At 39.2% G+C, this 19,898-nt stretch overlaps 1 protein-coding gene across 2 annotated transcripts in view; it reads right to left on the bottom strand.

Annotated features, from left to right (window-relative positions):
* The window catches only part of Ddx10 (DEAD-box helicase 10), a 164,205-nt gene that overhangs the window by 134,928 nt on the left and 9,379 nt on the right, over window positions 1-19,898 (bottom strand). For both annotated transcript variants that reach the window (XM_050119479.1, XM_050119480.1), the window contains exons 5-10: window positions 19,035-19,155; window positions 17,707-17,896; window positions 14,605-14,731; window positions 12,514-12,676; window positions 10,634-10,718; window positions 1,788-1,889 (exon numbers count right to left, since the gene is read on the bottom strand). In XM_050119479.1, coding sequence (XP_049975436.1) covers window positions 1,788-1,889; window positions 10,634-10,718; window positions 12,514-12,676; window positions 14,605-14,731; window positions 17,707-17,896; window positions 19,035-19,155 — 788 coding nt within the window. The remainder of the gene's footprint in view (window positions 1-1,787; window positions 1,890-10,633; window positions 10,719-12,513; window positions 12,677-14,604; window positions 14,732-17,706; window positions 17,897-19,034; window positions 19,156-19,898) is intronic.

The raw sequence follows: 19,898 nt of genomic DNA, 5'->3' as shown, positions 1-19,898 counted from the left end.
AGAGGACCTGGGTTCAATTCTCAACACCCACATGGCAGCTCACAACTATCTGTAGCTCCAGATCCAGGTGATCTGACACCTTCTTTTGGCTCCCACCAGCACCAGAAATACAGCACAAAGGACATACATGAAAGCAAACAGCCATACACATAAAATGACAGGAAATAAAAAAAGCAGGGAACTCTGCTTTTCAATGTAGTAAATAGAAGAAGAAGAAGAAGAAGAAGAAGAAGAAGAAGAAGAAGAAGAAGAAGAAGAAGAAGAAGAAGAAGAAGAAGAAGAAGAAGAAGAAGAAGAAGAAGAAGAAGAAGAAATAGTAAAAGCATACTGATTGGGGAAAAAATAAAGCTATACTTGTTTGAAAGTGAAATGACAACCTACTTGGAAAATCAAAAGAAAAGAAAATGTTCCTGGGACTATTGAAACGTATAACAAGGCTTCAGAATGCAAATATACCAAAGGCTAAGAAAGTCTAAGCAAGATCTACATTTTTTTTAAAAGCCCAAAAAACTATGATTAAAGAAATCAAATAACCATGATTATTCAGTTTCAGGGAAATTCAATCTTGTCACGGTTTCAATCTATTTCTCACTTGATCTGCAGATTCAATGTAATACCAATACAAACACCAGCCAGTTATTTTATGGGTATCAATAAACTGATTCCAAACACAAGCTCCAGGGCTGCCAGGTTCAGTACAGTAATTGGCAAAAGAACAAATCAAGGAGAACAGAGTCCCAAAATACAGTCACATGTACAGTCAACAGACCTTTGACAAAAGAACCATAGCAACATAAGGAAACAAAGTTAGTCTTTCTAATAAATGATATTAGAATTGGATGTGTAAAACACATGAATCCTGGAACATACTTAAAAAAAATTCAACATAAATCATAGATATAAATATAAAGCAGAAAGGGCTCAGGAGACGGCTAACTGGGCAAAGTATTACACAAGCAGGAAAACCTGAGTCTGGATCTCCAACACCAACTTGATAAACAGACACAGCTATGCACACCTGAAGCCCCAGCACTGGCCTGAGGGGCGGAGTCAGGGGAAAGACAGACCCTAGGAGCTGGCCAGCCAGCCAGGGTCAGTGAGAGGCCTCATCTCAGAAAAGAAGGTAGGAAAGCATTTGAAAGAGGCATTCTGACGTCAGCCTCTAGTGTACACACACAAAATTTCTAGCAAAGACTACAGGAGAAAATCTAGATGATCTGGAGTACGGTACGGACATTAAATGCAGCATTAAAAGGCTAATCCACGGAAACAAATTCATTTACTGGGGTAGACTTGAGTAAAGCTAGAAACATGACGCTCAGGCATTCTTCCTCTGCTCCCTAGCCCACCACCAGATGACCTGCTCTGTTCTGCTCTGCCACACCTCCTTCCTTAACAACACAGCCTCTGAAACCGTGAGCCAAAACAGTCCTTCCTTTAAGGTGGCTCTCTGAGATACTAATTTCAGGGACACCAAGAGAAACTCCCTGTGAACTAGGGACTCCGAGTGACACTGACCTGTCAATGCAGCTCCTGAGCTGCAGCCAATCAGCAGTGTGCTGGGTGCTGATACTAGAGGAGACGCCATGTGTGAGGTGGAGCAACTGTACTTTTCCTCACACCTGCTGTCAGCCTCAAATTTCTTCTCCTAAGACTTTTTAAAGTCCTTTTATTCCCCCTCTAAATCGGAAGCCAGATGGTCGAATAGATTAGGAGGAAGAAGGCAGTGCAGGCAATGATGTCATGTTCCCACTGCTAACAGCAACACAGGAACAACCAGCTCTTACTTGATCTCCTTCACAGGTACTTTCTTCTGGAGAAGCTGCTGCACCATCCCTTGTTCTTCCGAGGGTAGTAAAATTAGTAAAGCTTCTCCATCTTCTTTGTACCTAAACAAAATAAAAATTTTCATTGCATCAATACAATCTTCATTTTACATTTTGACAAGAAGATGAGTAGATGACATGAAATCACTTAATTAGTAAATGCTAGAAAAACCCGCTTTCTTCCATGATGTCAGAAAAGTAGGACTCTAGCTGCCTTGCATCGAATTTCAATCACTTGCTGTAATTCCCACTGCCTTTAAGACTGTACTTCAAAAGTAGAGCTAGCATCTAAAAAAGAAGCAATTAAACAGAATTCCTCTTTTGAGATGGGGGTCTCAATCTTGTAGGCCAAGATGGCATTTCTTTTGTATATAGCCTCAGGCAACAACAGGCCCAATCCCAAAGGGATATTTAAAATACATTCATACAAATATATCAAGGAGACTGCTTCCACCGAAACCACAAGAGTGTTATGACAAATTACTTATTAAACATGGCAACCAAATACACTGAAGAAATCGGGTTTTGGGAAAAACTGACACACAAGCCTGTAATCTCTGAACACAGGAGGCTAAGGCAGAAGAACCGCTGCAGGGTCAAGGCAGGGCTGAGATAACAGCAAACTCTGTCTCGAACCAAAACACAGAAATCAATTCATCTGCCTATGGACTTTACTGATACCTTTAAAATAAAACTTTTCAGGTCAATTTAAGAAACAGGCCTACTCGGGTAAATACCTTCTCCGGCTCTTCCCTCACATGAGCCAAGCCTTACTTTATACCACACCTTCAGAAATCGGTGCTGACACAGGCAAAGGCTTCCTAAAGTACTGACGTCACTAACACCACAGTGCCAACTGGGACACGAGCAACAAAAGAGAATCAAATGGGATATTTAGGAAAACGTTTTACAGAAGAAAACATAATCTCAAAGCAGTCTTTACGCTCATGGTATAAAATCTGAGGGGCACATATTTATAACTACCAAGTAACTACTTACTGAGAAGCATGACTCAAGAAAAAAACCAAACACACAGAAGCAGGGACCTGTCCTCAAGCAATGTGATACTCATCCTAAACAGAAAGGACAAGCTCCTAGGCAGGAGCAACAAACACATAGAAGCACAAGACTCCAGACAACGATCAAAGAATGACAAAGGACAGTTGCGGGCAACAAGCGCCGCCAACCCAGAAGTGGAGAAGTGCCCTTCCCGAGGAAAGATATCACACAGCAGACGAACTTCAGTCAGGTCTTTAAGGCAGACACAAAGGGGCCCACGGTGTTCTAAGAGAATGCTGGGTCATTTGGAGAAACCAGAAACAATGCAAGACTGATTTAGTAAAGAGAGGCCTAAAAAAGGGAAAGTGCACAGCTGGAATGAAAAAATGAACAGCAGGGAAGATGAGTTAAAAGGTACATTCAAGCCTCATTTTGTACTGCCCTGAATGCCTCTGCAAGAAATTCTATAATACTGTCTGCAAATAATATTTTATCATTAAATGTTGAAAGAAAAATTGGTTTTTGCAACTTAACTAAGAGAAGGTACTGCACTTTTATTATGAAATCTAAAGGAAAGCTTTTTACCTTACATATTAATTTTAAAATCCAACTCTAATGAAGAAAAAAAATATATTCTTGTATGAACAGACTGAAAAAGATTAAAATATATCAAAATGTTAAGCTATCTTTTATAGATAATTTGTTATTTTTTTTAAAAACCTTATTAATATGTCTGGCAGTAAAATGGTGAGAAAACAGACATCATGCTGGCTATTTAAAAAGTTGAATGTCTATATGAACAGATATTTAAAAGCCAGTAATAAATCCCAGCACTCAGGAGGCAGAGACAGGTGTATCTCTATGAGTTCAAGGCCAACCTGGTCTACAGAGTAAGTTCTAGGACAGTCAAGGCTACACAGAAAAACCCTGTCTGGAAAAAAAAAGTAATACAGGATTTGATTAGTAACACAGAGGAGACTGTAAGAGTATGACAGAGAATATTACCTGATAGTCCAGATATTAAGAAAACTGTCCAGAAATAACGAAGCCTTAAATGAACCTTGAGGAATCAGAAGCCAGTCTAACATTAATTGTAGAGACACGGGAAGGACAGTCAAGTTTTGCAAGGGAAACGGTAGTATTTCAAAGATCAATGAAAACTTGAATATTTTCGTCTTCATGCTTATTTAATTGTCTTATAAACAGAAATATAAATATATAAGCACTCCATTATCTAATTATCTGTCGGAACTCAAGAGCTAGTTGTAAATACCTTTCTCATTGTTTAAATGCAAAACCATATGATTCAAAGTTACTCATCTTCATACACTACAAAAAAAGTATGAATTCAAAACATTCCCCTTTAGCCACTAGATTAAACCATACATGATGGCAGAAGTTATCAGCATATAAAATAAAGACGCATCCTGATCAAGTAAGATAGATGACAGACATCACAACTGCTGTGTCTGCTCTCTGAGGGCAAGCCAGGCGGTGATGGGACACACTTGGGAGGCAAAGCAGGCAGATTTCTGAGTTCTAGGACAGTTTGGACAAACCCAAAAGAGAAGCCAGAGGACAAGCTGAGGAGGTGGCGCCATGAGTGAACTCAGAAAAGGCGCCACAAGCTTTGCTGCGCAGCTTGAGGGGAGACCTGAGTTCAGACACCCAACATCCAGGTAAACAGCTAGGTATAATTGCATGCCTAGAACTCAGTGCTGGAAAGAACGGGGAAACAGGAGAATCTTTTGGGCTTTTTGGGCTTGCTGGCCACCAATTTAGAAAAAAGCCTTTATAATACAATCTAGTAATGAGAAAAGTGAACAAGAAAAAGAAAGCCAACTCGTTGCTCTAACACATCCAAATGTGATAAATGATGCAGAAAAAGAGAAGGACGCAAGGGATGGCTCGAGGAGGACAACAGAAAGGGACGGCTCGAGGGGGACAACAGAAAGCCACACAGGTAACTGTGGAGAAGCAGTATTTTAGAAACATCACATATAAAAAGGTCTAAGGCAATAGCACTTCTAACATTTATAAGCAGCAGCAAGACCTGAAACAAAAAGAAAAATGATAGACGGACAGACAAGGAAAGTGTATGGGCTGTCATTGACTTAACTGGGAAACCTTCATAGGAGTCAGAGAATTTGCCTTATGTTTTAAAAGACCACATGGCCTGCTGAATTAAGCAGACCATAGGAGAACAAGAGCAGAGGATGTACCTGAGAACTGGCTGCCTCCTAAGAAACATCAGACCCCTACTTGCCTCTGTGCCTCTACCAGCTGTATTTCATCTCAGATCTTCAATGCTTCAAAGACAAAAGATTTGCTCTGCCCCTTGTTAAAGTCCAGTTATCAACAGATATAAGCAGGAAGCTATATAAGGAAGCAATTTCCTCCTTGGGAGAAGCAGACTCAGTAGAATTTTAAAATTCCCACCTAAGTGAATTTTTAGGAATAGAAAATTTCATTTGAAAATAATATTCCTATCACATACCTAATAAACTCACATTAGGCTTAATTTCTTAGGGAAATTGTCTTTATTATTTCAGTTTGCAAAAAGCTAAAGACTCTTTAAAAAAAAAAACTCTCATTGATTCCTTACAATAAGAGCATTTTCTGCAAACCATGAGCCCTTCCCAATTTAGGAATTTTAACTAGTTTGCAGCTTCATGCTTTCTGTTATAGGGATCCCAAAGACTAGGAAAAGCAAACGCTTGGCTCTGCTGCCCCCTAGTGGAGTCACAGTTCACTATCTAAAGTTACTCACAATTATGAGAACTACAAAAAAAAAAAGGTGAAAATGGCTGAATTGGAATACAGCTAAAATGAATTTTTCCTCAGCAGTCTAGAACAGAAAAAGTTACACATAAACTCCCACCTTTTCTCCTAGCCTCCCTACGACCCACAAACAAAAGGCTCATCTGGTGCATGCCTACTTTCTAAAAACAAACCTTCTGTGCTTTCAACTGCAGATTTTTTACTTAAAATAAAAGAAGTCAAGCTTTTGAGAACCAAAACATCAAGCCTTAAAGACAAATGTTGTGAAGTGGCAAAATGTCCTACAGGACAAACCCTAACAAACTATCTTCACTCACTTGTCTCAAAGAGGACATCATTTTGTTAAGTGGGCTAAGGAAAATTTTTCTTTGCTATAAATCCAAAGAGTCCAGTAAAACCGTAAATGCTTGGAGACAATAACACCTGGCTCACCCTTTATTTCTCCCTGGTAAGGCACAAAAGTAAAGAAGCCATATTCTCACCAGGCGGTGGTGGCGGCGGCGGCAGCGCACGCCTTTAATCCCAGCACTCAGAGGCAGAGGCAGGCAGATCTCTGTGAGTTCGAGGCCAGCCTGGTCTACAAGAGCTAGTTCCAGAACAGGAACCAAAAAGCTGCTGAGAAACCCTGTTTCGAAAAATCCAAAAANAGAAGAAGAAGAAGCCATATTCTCCAACTTTAGCAACTTTTCTGACAAATATGAGTGTTCAATTCCAAAAGCAAACACTTTCTGGAAACCTGGTTTTAATTACAGTCTAACACAGGATTTTAATTAGTTTCAAATTTTAATTTAGCCTTTATTCAACTCAATTATTCAGTCTCATGGCCCACGAAGCTTTCTCATTATCTCTAAACCCATTAATGGCCATTTTCAACCACCAGAGAAAAAAAGCAAGCAGAAGATATGCTAACCTCTTCACTGAAATGGTCAATGGTCAATTCAGAATGTGTTGTTTATGTATGAAGGGTCAGACTTCAACTTTAAAAGTTAATGACTGTGTTAAAAATACATTAAAATATTCTTTAAAATAGAAAAAGAAAGCAGTATTCTCTTCAGACTCAGCATTGCAGCATTGTCCTAAGTCTTCAGCTCCACAACCATCAAGATCCAATTTAATGCTCACCATAATGTTCAACTATACTTCTTCAAAACTAAAAATCTCTCTTTAATCATTTGATATACCGAAGTGCTCATCCATCTCACGTAGATTTCCAAACACTGCTAAATATACTCTATGAAGGACTCAGAGTCCACCTTATACACCACACAACTGGCACAGGTGAAAGACCTCTAAGTCTAGTCTAATATTTTTGAGATACCGTATTAACCATTCCTATCTAAAGACACACAGAACCACAAAAATGCAAACGTCCATGGGTGCATACACCAGTTTTTACAAACCACATGTTTACTAAAGGAAATTAAGTCATGGGTGAAAGGTTTTTTATCACCAGCTTCCACTAGGACTTCTCAAAAGATCTCACTGTGAAAAATAATCCAAAAATGAACTGAGAATATTAAGGTGCACCTTCGTAAGAACTTAAAACAAGGATGGGAAGATGGTTAAGCGGGTAAAAGTGCCTATCATCAAAGCCTGGGAACCTAAGCTCAGGTTCTGGAGCCCAACTGAATGCACAAACTGCACAAAGTTGTCCTCTGACCTCCACAGGCATATCATGTGTACTCACACATACATCAAGCACTTACACACAAACACACAAAAATAATAATAATAACAACAACAATAATAATAAACAGAACAGTCTGTGCTCCTTTTTCCTAGCTGTCAAGAGACAACTGTTTCACTCAATGATATCTTCTACAGAACTCAGTCTCAACTCTTACCTCAGGTTTAAAATATGTCATTAATTCCAATTCAGAGACTTCTTTTGTACCTTCAAGCAAATCAATCTACTTTAAAATATGCTTACCATTATACTATTGTCTTTCTTCTTTTAGTCTTAAAAGAAAGACATTTGAGTACATTTTTATTACAGTCATGTTTGCTGGTGACCCATGGTATAAATTCAAGTCAATCAGTAACACTCAAACACTCTTTAGCAGTCTATGAAAATTAGCAAACAGGACACTCTACTTCTTATTAGGCTTCAGAAAAACTTTTTGCTTCAGGTGAAAAAAAAGTCTCTTCATACAAAAATATCTATTATTTTCTTCAAAGTTAGCTAAAACTGATTGTGAAGAAAGGGAAGAAAGGAAAGGAAGAGAAAGTTTGAAAAGACAAAGGAGGGAAGTTTGCAAAGAAGGAAGGGTGGGCGGAAGGAAGGAGAGCAAAAAAGAGAGGAAAGAAGTTGGGAGAGAGGAAGGAAGGATGAGAAGGAGTGGGCACAGATCAGGTAGAAAGATGAAGCCAGTGAGGAAAACAGTCTTTGGCCCTCAGGGCTAAAGATCCTATCATCCCTGGGAAAGCATAGAAAGCAGAGACAGATGGTAGTCCAGTTAGACCAACACCAAACTCCATGAAAGCACCAAATTACACCATTTTGACAGCAAGAAGAAGAGTAAGAAAACGTAAACCAAAGCAACAGTCCACTTAGCTAATCACAATTAGCATGACTTTATTATATTAGTATTTATGTTATTTATAATTCCTAACCATTTAAATACTTATTACAATTTTACTGAATTGATATTCATTTGTTTTCCATTTTCTGTTCTCATGTTACATGGCATGTTTCAAGTGTGTTGTTGGTGTCTTCCCCACCTGCTCTCCGTCTCTCACTGAACCTGGACCTCATCTACTCAGCTGGACTAGGTAGCCAAAGAGTTCTGAGTATCTACCCGTCCCTACCACACAGCCCTGGGACAGAGGCATGTCACTTCCAAGTGTTTGTACACGGGTGCCAACGACTCAAACTCAGGTCCTCACACATGCACGGCAGGCACTCTAGAGCTCACGCATGCTAGGACACGAATTCTTCCCCTGGACCACTGTCAGTCCTCTTCTAACTTCTCTTTAAGGCAGGGTCTACATTGCAGAGATTGCCTTAGGCTTACTCTAAAGCCCAGCAAACCTGCAGGAGCCTTCCAATCTCAGCCAAGCACACCACGTCCAGATCTCATCTCTCCTCCCTTAAGATCAATGTCTACACAAAGTATAAGGCAAAGGAAGTATTCTAAGGCCTTTGAGAACCATTACCAAATGCGACCCAGAAAGAGGTCAGCCATTTATAATTCTACAAATTTCACTATAATCTCAATAGTACAACATATTACATAATTCTTTTCATTCATTTAGATCCATCTGTAATGTAGTTTTATGGCCCAGACATTTTCCCCACAGCTCTTTAGCCAGTATAAGATGCTTCAACATGAAATACAAAACAAAAAAAAAGGAAACCAACAAGTGAAAAAAGTCACTAGGAGGGGCCTCCAGCAACGTCTCTAAATCTCAATCAGAAAAGACATCTAGACTCCTATCGACCTTGTCCCTTACTAAACTTATGCCACAGACTAGGGAAGTCAGACCATCTGGTTCAAATCGTGGCTCTTTATATCTTCAAACATATTGTATTGCTGCTTAAACACTGACTTCTTCATTTAAAATAGAGAAATCATGAAGATTGAGCTGACGTTCAGTAAGCAGTTCTTAGAGAAGTTTAGAAAGGTAAATTAAAACAAAATAAAACTTCATGAACTGTTCTCAACAACAGCCTTCAGGCTGTGCTTTTTCATTTATTTATTGTGCATCAAAGTGTGAGAAGGAGAGCGAGCATGCCAGTCTTTGTGGAAGTCACAAGACAACTTTTTGGAGGTGGCTCTCACCACCTGCGCGCTAAGGAGTGGCTCTCTGGCTTCTGCTGATGCAGTGTTACTCCAGGCTAGCTAACCAGATAGGCTTCTTAGCATAGGAATACAGGTGAGCAGCCGTGCATTAGGCCTTTTAAGTGGGTTCCAGGGATCGCTCAGGGTGTTAGGCTTACATGGCAAGCACTTTTATCCACTGAGCCATCTCCCCAGCCCTATCAGAGTTACCCACAACAAAGGAGTGGCACTCACATATCTAATTGTTCCAGTCTTTGTTTATAGCTGGAGCAGGAGCAAGTTTACCTACACTGTAGAGGGCAGTGGGAGTATACAGCAGTGACAACCAGCATTGAACAAGTGAACCCACCAGTCATATAATTCCCTGAGGGGCAGCCGCATCTGGCAAAGCCATGGAGTTACTGACTGTGAATGACCAGGTGCTCCTGCCTGTAATTTCTCTCACGAGTCACTTCATTTCTTCCCTAAGAACTGATACGGGTGTTTATCTCACACATATATCCCATTATCAGGATACACGTATAGCTGTGGAAGGTCACAAGATGCTTTTCTGCTTAAGTTAATATTTATGAATATAATTTTCCAGGTGTTGTTTTTACTTATTCCAAGTCCAGGATAGAAGAAACTTGGTTCTACATAATGCTCTCAGTAACTGACTTTTGCACATAGTCCCAGGGTCAGGCTCCAGGCTCAGCCAATTGTTTACCATCTGAGAACCTCACCAACCTAAGGATTGTGTGTAAGACCACTGGCCTTGCTCTCTGGCCAGTCACTATGACATTCCCTAGTCTAAGAGAAACTACAGGACTTATCCTGTGTCATGAGACGGGTCAGGCCCTCAAAGTGTAACATGTTAATTGTCCCGATTGCGGTTGGAAAAAAGGAACTGGGCGGAGAAGAAATGAAGTGGAGGGCAGAGCTGTAAGCAGTAGAGACTATGCAGGCCTAATTAGGAACTGTAAAAATCCATGTAGCAATGTGGAGACAGAGGGAATCTCAGAAAAGATTTTTTTTAAGTTAAATTAAAGAGAAAGTTATCATCAGAAAGCATCTGTTTCATAATTTTTCCCTCAGATAGAAAAAGTCTAGCCTTTAGATGGATAAGAACTTTTTCCTAACCCTTGCTACTTTGAGGTCTTCTTTTTCATTGCCCTGGAACAAATCGCAAAAGCTGGCCTCCCATGGTCCATGTTAGCAAGCTTTGTTATTAAACAGTACAAAAGCAAAGAAATGGGCCACACCTACCTGGCAGTTCTACCAGCTCTGTGAATATATGTATTAGCATCCTCTGGACAATCAAACTGAAGAACCCAATTCACAGCTGGAAAATCTACACAGAAGAAACATCAAGGGGAAGAAAACAAGTTCAGTACCTAGACTGCTGTACTACTGTTATGTTACAGTGTCGTGTGCCAAGACTTTCTACCATACCTCACTAACAAAACTTTAGTAAAAATAAAATTGATCGCATTAACCAAGAAATTATAAATTTTTTTCTACTTTGATGAAGTGAACTAAAATTGCTTCTTTCTGAAACATAAGAGACAATGCTTTGTGGCAATAGTAACATATCCTGATATGCTGGTGTGAGCCTTTAATGACTAAGCCATCCCTCCAGCCCAAACCTTGATGTTTAATGACCTAAAAGTATCACTCTTGGTTTCTGGGTCTGAGGAGATGGTTCATTTTGGTAAAGTGCTGTCACCCAGCATAAAGATCTTAGTTTGGATTACCACACTCATTGAAGAAAAAAAAATGAAGTCAGGCACAGAAGCACTTTCCTCTTAACTCCAGCACTGGGTAGGCAGGGATAAGAAGATATTTGGGGTTTGCTGGCTATTTTAGCAAATTCTGTGAACTCCAAATTCAGTGAGAGACTACATATCAAAAAACAAGGTAGGAAGCATGGAAGACAATAGACATCACCCCTATTCTCCATACACTTTGCACACACATGAACATATACATAGACACACAGACATATAAAAATAATAAAAATGTATACTTTACTTTTCCTGCTAGTCCTAACTCCAAATAAACTGGTAAGCAATCATATACCCTATATTTCTGAATACTATAAGCTTTATTCATTTCCACAGAAGCCTGCTCTCAATCTCTCAGAACTAACTCTAATCACATATAGGGTCTGTTGCAAGGATTTCTAAAGATGATAAGTAAAATCATTTTTGCCTCAACTTTTTTTTGGGGGGGAGCAGTTTGAGACAGAATTTCTCTGTGTAGCCCTAGATCTCATGGAATTCACTTTGTAGACCAGGCTGGCCTTGAAGTCACAGAGATAAGTCTGCCTCTGCCTCCCAAGACTGGGACTAATGGCATGTACCACCACCACCGCCTGGCATAATAAGTAAATAATTATTAATTTTTAAAAAAGAAAGAATCACTGTAAGAAGGTCAAGATGACAAAGAGAATCACTTAAAAAATATTTTCAGCTGTAAGTCGTTATACACACCTTCAATCCCAGCACTTGGGATTTCTGTGACTTTGAGGCCAATCTGGTCTACAAAGCTAGTTCGAGACCAGTTATACCTACACAGTGAGACCCTATCTCAAGAGAAAGTAACTGCTAAAATAGGGTGGCACATTCCCCTGCTGTTAATGTATGTTTAAGATGTTGATGATGTATACGGGAAGAATGACTGAAGACCTCAGGCCACTAGCTCTCTACACACCTCCACCGTAGCTGCCAACAACGCTACAAGGTGCAGTCACCACTGTACTTTCTGAAGGTAAAGTTAAAGGATGCTAAATATAGTGATGCTAAAAATCAAAGTGGCTAGTCAAAAAATGGATTTCACTGATTTTTATTGCTAAATTTCAGTTTTCAAAGTTGTAAGAATTTTCTTATCTTTAAAATTTCAACCTTTCATCTCCTTTGATGACCACAGAGGCTCCTCGGGATTATGATTTAATTACCATGACACATAACCACGCTCACCAGAGATGCAAATACTACACAAAGTTTCACTGTCATCTGTCATGTTCATCAACTTACCAACGTACTAAAGTCTCTCACAAGATCTGAGACTCCGATTTCCAGAAAAACACCCTATAAGTAAATATATTTGCCATGACCACAGAATGGTACTCCAGCAAGCTCACTTACCCAGCCCTCTGGCTGCAATATCAGTAGCAAACAGCACGGCAGCCCTCTTCCGGACAAATTCGTTGTAGACTTCCATTCTTCTCATCTGCTGCTGCCGACCATGGAGAGCAAGGATGGAGATGCCTGGGCGCAGCCGGCAGAACACCCTGAACAGGTACTGAACCTGGCACAAGCAGAAGGGTAAGTCTGATCCTCAGAATGGAGGACAAATTTCACCGACTGTCAGTTTTTTAAAAGAAATGTAATCTAGAATTAAAGTCTTAAAACATTCTTGCTCACGATTTTCTAAAACAATTTTGATGTCAAAAAATTTAAAAATCTCAATCATTAAAAATAAAATTTGAAAAAAAAATTGTTCTTACATTTTTTAAGTCACCTAAATTCTTTCCAGTTTTGAAGAGCTGTAAGAATACAACATCTACAAAACTGCACTTTAAAATAAATGGTTATCATATACATATCCAAGAGATCCTCACAGTAAAGCTACAGAAAACCGTGAGCAACTCTGAACAGAAGAAAGCCTTGTTTCCATCTCTGGACCCTCACAGAACTACAGCTTAGGTTTTTAAGCTTGAAAGCCTTTTATTACTATCATTGTAATTCATAAATTTCTACAACAAAATTTCCTCAAGTTGTGTATTTGTTTCTTATACAAACAGGCTGTGCTAACCCTCTCCCCTGACTGAGCACTTAGTTAACCCTTCTTCCTGAAAAGATAAGATGTAATAAATAACTCAAACATAAGTAAAATTTTACTATAAATGCATTTCAATGTATAGGTCTAAAGGAGTTAACTACTGTTTTAGTCTTACTTCTTTACTATGTACTTACTACTAACTGGATACTGTTAGACTGAGGCAGAATTCAATAGTATTTCTAACACATATTAAGAAAATTTGTCCACATAAATTAAAAACAAAATGGACCCAAAGGAAACTTAACTTTTGAAACTACAAAAATGCCAAAATCACAATAAAAGTAGTATATAAATGAACCATGAGCTCTTCTCCTTAAGGGAGAACAAATATACTTCTCTGAATCCCTTATTCCTAGTACAAGGCTGATATTCATCAATTATTTATTAACTAAATAAGGACATAGACAAAATATTGCAGAAAGATTTTTCAAAGGGACAAATGACCCTAAAAGGACCCTAAAAAGGCATAACAATTCATATTTGCCTTTAAAGTACCAGCTATTGACCTAGGGGCAGGGTAAAGGTCTGTAGATGGACTTGGGCCTCAGGTCAAAAGGAACATTCAGTTCCACACTCTTGGAGGGAAGAACTACGACACGGCAAAAAGCTTCAATTAACATAGCTAGCTCCATTCCTTCTGCCAATGCTTTTGATGAAGAATACTATGCTCCCAGAATCATTAATACCTAAAGAAGTACTAAAGAAAAGACAGCGAATGTTTGCCTTCAATGGGCTTCAAGTTTCATTCATGATTTCTGTAAGTTGTTTCTTATACTTTGTTCTTTTGGCTTTTGGGGTGACCCACCACCCAAGTCACAAATAAATACCACGGAGTCTTAATCTTACTTACAAATGCTTGGACTTAGCTTGGCTTGTTTCTTGCCAGCTTTCCTTAAATTATTCCAACTACTTTTTGCCTCTCTCTCGGCCTTTTTCCTTTTCTTGCATCTGTGTATCTTACTTTCACTCTTACTCCGTGGCTGGCTGGGCAGCTGGCGGCTGGGCGGCTGGTCCCTGACATCCTCCTCCCCATGCTCTCTCATTACTCTTTCTCTTCCAGATGTCTATTTCTTCTCTCTGCCTGCCAGCCCCACTTATCCTTTCTCCTGCCTCACTACTGGCCATTCAACTCTTTATTAGACCATCAGTGTTTTAGACATGCAAAGAATCACAGCTTCACAGAGTTAAACAAATAAAGCATAAACAAAAGTAACACACCTTAAAATAATATTCTACAACAGATTTCCTTTCCAACAAAAATACAGGATTATCAGTCTTTATAGATCTGTTTCCTAGCATTGCGCACACTGAGTAATGATTTGTCTAAATAGGACAGCTCCAAGACAGTGATCCAACACAAACACGTTCAAAAGGAAAAATTCAGGAGTCGATACCTCTTTGCAACTGGAGAAAAACACAATGCTCTTCTTCTTTAGGTGGCTTCTCAAGAAGGAGAACAGCACACTGATTTTCTGATGCAGCTCACAAACTATATAGTTCTGTTCCAGTGTAGCAGGGGTGCTTGTAGAATCAAGAAAACAAATTCTTTTAACAATGTCATAGTGCTGCTTTGAAATCAACACTAAAAAAAGAAATGTACCAGTGCTCCATTCTCCCAATATCTATCACACACACATTTTTTTCTCTATTGTCCCCTATAAGAGAAACTCACCAAGGCTACATGTATTCAGAGTCCTCGAGAGGTAGTATGAAAAGATACGCAGCAGCACAAGTGTCAACACTTGTCAGTCAACAGGAAGAAGGTAAAGACCACTGTCTGTGAGGAGCAGCTTAGGAGAACTTTGCTGGGCTGATGGCTAATGTCTACATCTTTTATTGGGTTAGGGATTAGAGAAATATAAGATTCATCTAAGCAATTCAGACTTAACACCTGCATATTTCATGGTAAATCCGACAAAGAATATATTAATATTGAACTCACAATAATGATCATGTATGCCAAAGCATTTACAGGCACACAACATTAAAATGGGTTAGTACACAAAAGTATGAAGAAATGGCTAGCAAACGGATAATCATTGGTAGACAGTAAGTACATATATAGCAGGTATAGGGCTGTATCATAGACATGAAAGTCGGAAGGGGCTTATTAGGAAAGACAGGTTCAATGGGGGGAGGGCGCAAGAGAGATCAATGGAAATGTAGTGACTGTATATGTATACATGTGAAATTATGAATAAACAAATTTTTAAGGAATGTATTATAAACGTCTCGATTTGTTACATGTTAAAAAATTCATAATAATGTCTGAAAAGTACATACAGATTTACTATTGGAAAAACTCTTATAATTTTTATTCCAAATTATGGCATTATTTAAAACCAAAGGTTTAAAAAGAAAATCAGCCCAAACGTCCATTACTAAGGAACGTGTGGGATGAACTATTAGACACCCACACCATAAGGTATTATGCAACTATAAAAGAATGTGAGATATATTCATGTATCACTGTGGAATGACCTCTGGAATCCATCATTAAGTAAAGAAATAAGTAACAGAATAAGACAGTACTCCGGCACTGTAAGACCGGAGATAATCGAAAAACTAAAAGTCAAATACTTTAAGATAGCAAAAGAAATGATAAAATAGTACTAAAATTTAAATTTTCTAATTCATGATAAACTCTTATATTAAGAGAAGGAAAAGAAAAGCCAAAGGATGTGAGAAAATATTTGCAAACGAAACATGCAATTAAAAAACATTCTTCATAAAACGCAAAGAATGCTTATGAAAGCACAAATCCCCAATTTAGAAGAAAAATAAATAAATCTCAACAGTCACCTGCCCAAAGGCAATGTCAGATCACAAAAGAACATAAGATGTTCCACAACCAATAAGCATATAAGATGCCTCTTACTTATCGCTTATGAAGAGAATTCAAATTTAAAACAAGACACTACTAAACACTTCACTATATACTTACGAGCCTCCAGGATCAGATTTTTAAAATGATACAGCCACTTTTGAAGTTTTCTTCCCAAACCATTCTTGTCATCTAGTCCAGCAATCATACTCTTTGGCATTTACCCAAAAGAACTGAAAATTCAGTCCACACAAAAAACCTGCACCCAGACATCTAACCATTTTATTCCCAACCACCACAACTTAGAAGCAATCAAGATGCTCTATAATAAGTGAGTGCATAAAATGTTACACTGGGATAATAAAGTCATTTTGGCAGGAAAAATATATCGGGACTGGGGTATAGCGCAGTAGGAGAATACTTGCAGGCCCACACAGGCCCTCGGTTCAGTTCTCAACACTGCAAATTTTAAAGCCTTCAGACATCACTGATAAAGCCCAACTGGCCTACTAAACAATACATGTTTCCTAAAGCTATCTTGTCAAGGAAAAAATAATCTTGCTTGCTTAGAACTAAAATGATAAATATTTTATAAGAGATACCTCAGGACTGGGAAATAGTTCAATGGCTAAAGTTCATATTCAAGTATATGCATGAGAACTTGAATTCAAATCACCAGAACCTACCTAAGCAGAAGAATATCTATAAGCATAGAGCTCCTACCACAAGATGGAAAGCTGGGGTTAGGGGGAGGGCAAGGGAAAGGAACAGGGGAAAGTGGCTGGAGGAGAACATAAGGGAACAACAGGATGGTCGAGATTGAGGGAAGGGTAGAGAGAGAGCAAGGAAAGAGATATCTTGATTGTGGGAGTCATTATGGGGCTAGTATGAAACCTGGCACCAGGGAAACTCCCAGGAATCCACAAGGATGACCCCAGCTAAGAATACAACCTATAGTGGAGAAGATATCTAAACTGGCCTACCCCTGTAATCAGATTGATAACTACCTTAATTGTCATCATAAAACCTTCACCCAACAACTGATGGAAGCAGATCCACAGCTAAATATTGGGCCAAGCTTCTGGAGACCAGTCAAAGATGATCAAAGACCACGATGGAGAGAGCCAAAGAAACAGCTGACCTGAGCTAGTAGGAGCTCACTGAATCCAGACTGAGAGCGGGGGAAGCTACATAGAACCAAACTAGGCCCTCTGAATGTGGGTGACAGTTGTGTGGCTTAGGCAGTCTGTGGGGCCACTGGCAGTGGGACCACGATTTATCCCTAGTGCTTGAAGTGGCTTTTGGGGGCCCTTTCTTTTTGGAGAGATACCTTGCTCAGCCTAAATATAGGGGGGAAGGCCTTGGTCCTGCCTCAAAGTGATGTGTCAGACTTTGTTGACTCCCCATGGGAAGTCCTACCCTCTCTGAGGAATGGAGGGGGGGGGGGAGTGTGGTGGGAGAAGGTAGGGGAAGAGGGAAGAGGGGAGGGAACGGGAACTGGGAAAAGTATATAAAATGAGAAAAGATCATTTTTTTAAATTAATTAAAATAAATATTAAAAAACCTTGATCCTTTAAACCTTATTATAAATTACACTCTATAAGCAATGTAACCTAGAAAGCCTACCATAAAGTAGCTGCCTATATGAGTTCACGGAGGAAAGAGTTCCTACCTGTATTTTGCTTTTTCATGAACCCAAACGTACTCAGGGTCTTTCAAACTCAAGCGTGCAAGGTCCTTTACAGATTTGGTCTGTGTGGCTGAGAAAAGTAGAGTCTGGCGTTTCTTGGGAAGGTTTTCAATAATAGCATTCATGGTGTCGGCAAAGCCCATGTCCAAGATCCGATCTGCTTCATCAAGAACTGAAAAACAGAGATGCAAGATGCTCTACAATAGTTAAAGAATACATTATGCTAAATGCAACTTAGTACCACTGCCTGGAATCCTAAAGCTTATCCTTGGTTAAGCTTATCCTTGGTTCAGTGGTAGTGCAATCGCCTAGCAAGTACAAGGTTCAGGGTTCGAATCCCAGAATCCCAACTCAAAACAAAATAATAATATAGTGGAAAACTGATAAAATCTAAGCAAAGAAAACTAGTGTTAAATTTACATAGTACATTGTTAATCTCACTATTGGCAAGGGTATCAATCATAGTTATGTACAAATTTAAAACTAGGGTCAACTGGATAAAGGGCAATACAGAAACCCTACCACTGCAGCTTTTCTGTAAGTACAGAAGCACTCAAAATGAAAAGCTATAAAATACCAATAAGTAGCATCTCTATAAAAAAGAAAAAAGTTCATTAAAACAAATAACTTGACTTTTTAAGCTACCAAAATTAGGTATTACTTAAAAGGAAAAAAAGAAAAGGAAAGGAAAGGAAAAGAAAAGAAAAGAAAAGAAAAGAAAAGAAAAGAAAAGAAAAGAAAAGAAAAGAAAAGAAAAGAAAAGAAAAGAAAAGAAAAGAAAAAAGAGGGGGCTGGGCTGGGAAGATGGCTGAGTGGACAAGCTCTGCCATGCAAACATAACATAAAGACTAGAGTTCAGCTACCCAGCCACATGAAAAGCCAAGTCCCAGCACTTGAGAGATATGGGATTCCCGAGCACGCTGGTCAGCTGCACTTCCCATCTGGGGAACTCTGCCTCAGTAAGTAAAGTGGAAAGCAGCAGAGGAAGACACCTGACATCAACCTCCGGACTCCATACACACCCACCCAGGTGTGAGTGCCGAGTTAAATCCACGGAGTCCATTCACTTCTCTCTTTCATTAATAAAGGAAAAAGATCAACCTTATACTCTCTTGGCTTAAGAGCACAAACATCAAAATAAAAGTACAAGATTGTTTTCATCATGTTATTAATAAGACAGATCCACTCTTAAACCTCAGGAGGGCTTTCTTGGTAAAGAGCTGGCATTTTAGGGGGGTTGGGTTTGGGGGGTTGGGAGTTTTTGTGGGGGGAATGATGCTTTGTTTTTTATGAGAAACCATCAGACCCACCTAACATCTGGAGATTGGTGGCGTGGAAGCATATTGTTTCATCCATGTGCTGAAGAAGTCGGCCTGGTGTGCAAACAAGTATGTTTATGTTGTTGATCCTCTCGGCTTCATGCTTTAGATCCTGCAAAGAGTTGTTTCCTTGGTTACACACAGATGCCTCACAGCAGCCTGTCCACAACTATAAAAGCCACTTGGATGTGGAATTCCATCAGAGCAGTCTAGATTCTTAGAAATAAATACCACTTCTCCCTTCAAGTTCTGCAGCACACCAACACTTCCAAATTAAATCAAAGTCCTCGAGGAAGACCTAAGAAGCTCAGAGCTCTTCTAGACTCCTTCATTATATCCAGGACTCTGAGGCTAAGAAAAACTAACAAATGACTGCGCCAAGACCTGATTTCCTGTTAAGTCAGTAAAACTGTCTTAAAAACTGGAACTAATCGCATTCTTTAAGTCAGGACCAGAGGCACTGAACAGGCTCTCCCATACAGCCTCCCACAACCTACAGATGGGAAGCTAAGCAAGCACCACAGTTTACAATTTACAGTTTACCTTGAGACAAGAACCATCAGATGCTACTAAATGTTAAAGACAAACAAGTAACAGGAACAGAAGTAAGGTTTGTGATGCTACATTTCCTGGTTTGTGTACATTTGCATACAAATTCAAGAACTACTTCTCATGGTTCAGAGGTGACCATAGCAGATATAACCATCTCAGATGTACTGAAAAGTTAACCAAAGTTGACCAGGCTTTACCATGATCTAAATAAATATTCCTCAAAGCAATCTATCTTCCTTTCATGTGGTAATGACACAGAAGGTTTTTAACTATTCTGCCTACATCCTATTAAAAGGTACTATG

The sequence above is a fragment of the Alexandromys fortis genome, unplaced genomic scaffold, assembly GCF_014885135.2.
Source record: "Alexandromys fortis isolate MF-2015 unplaced genomic scaffold, M_Fortis_MF-2015_v1.1 scaffold_167, whole genome shotgun sequence".
Lineage (NCBI taxonomy): Eukaryota > Metazoa > Chordata > Mammalia > Rodentia > Cricetidae > Alexandromys > Alexandromys fortis.
Note: the sequence above shows the minus strand (reverse complement) of the source record. Positions and strands in the feature narration are given on the sequence as shown.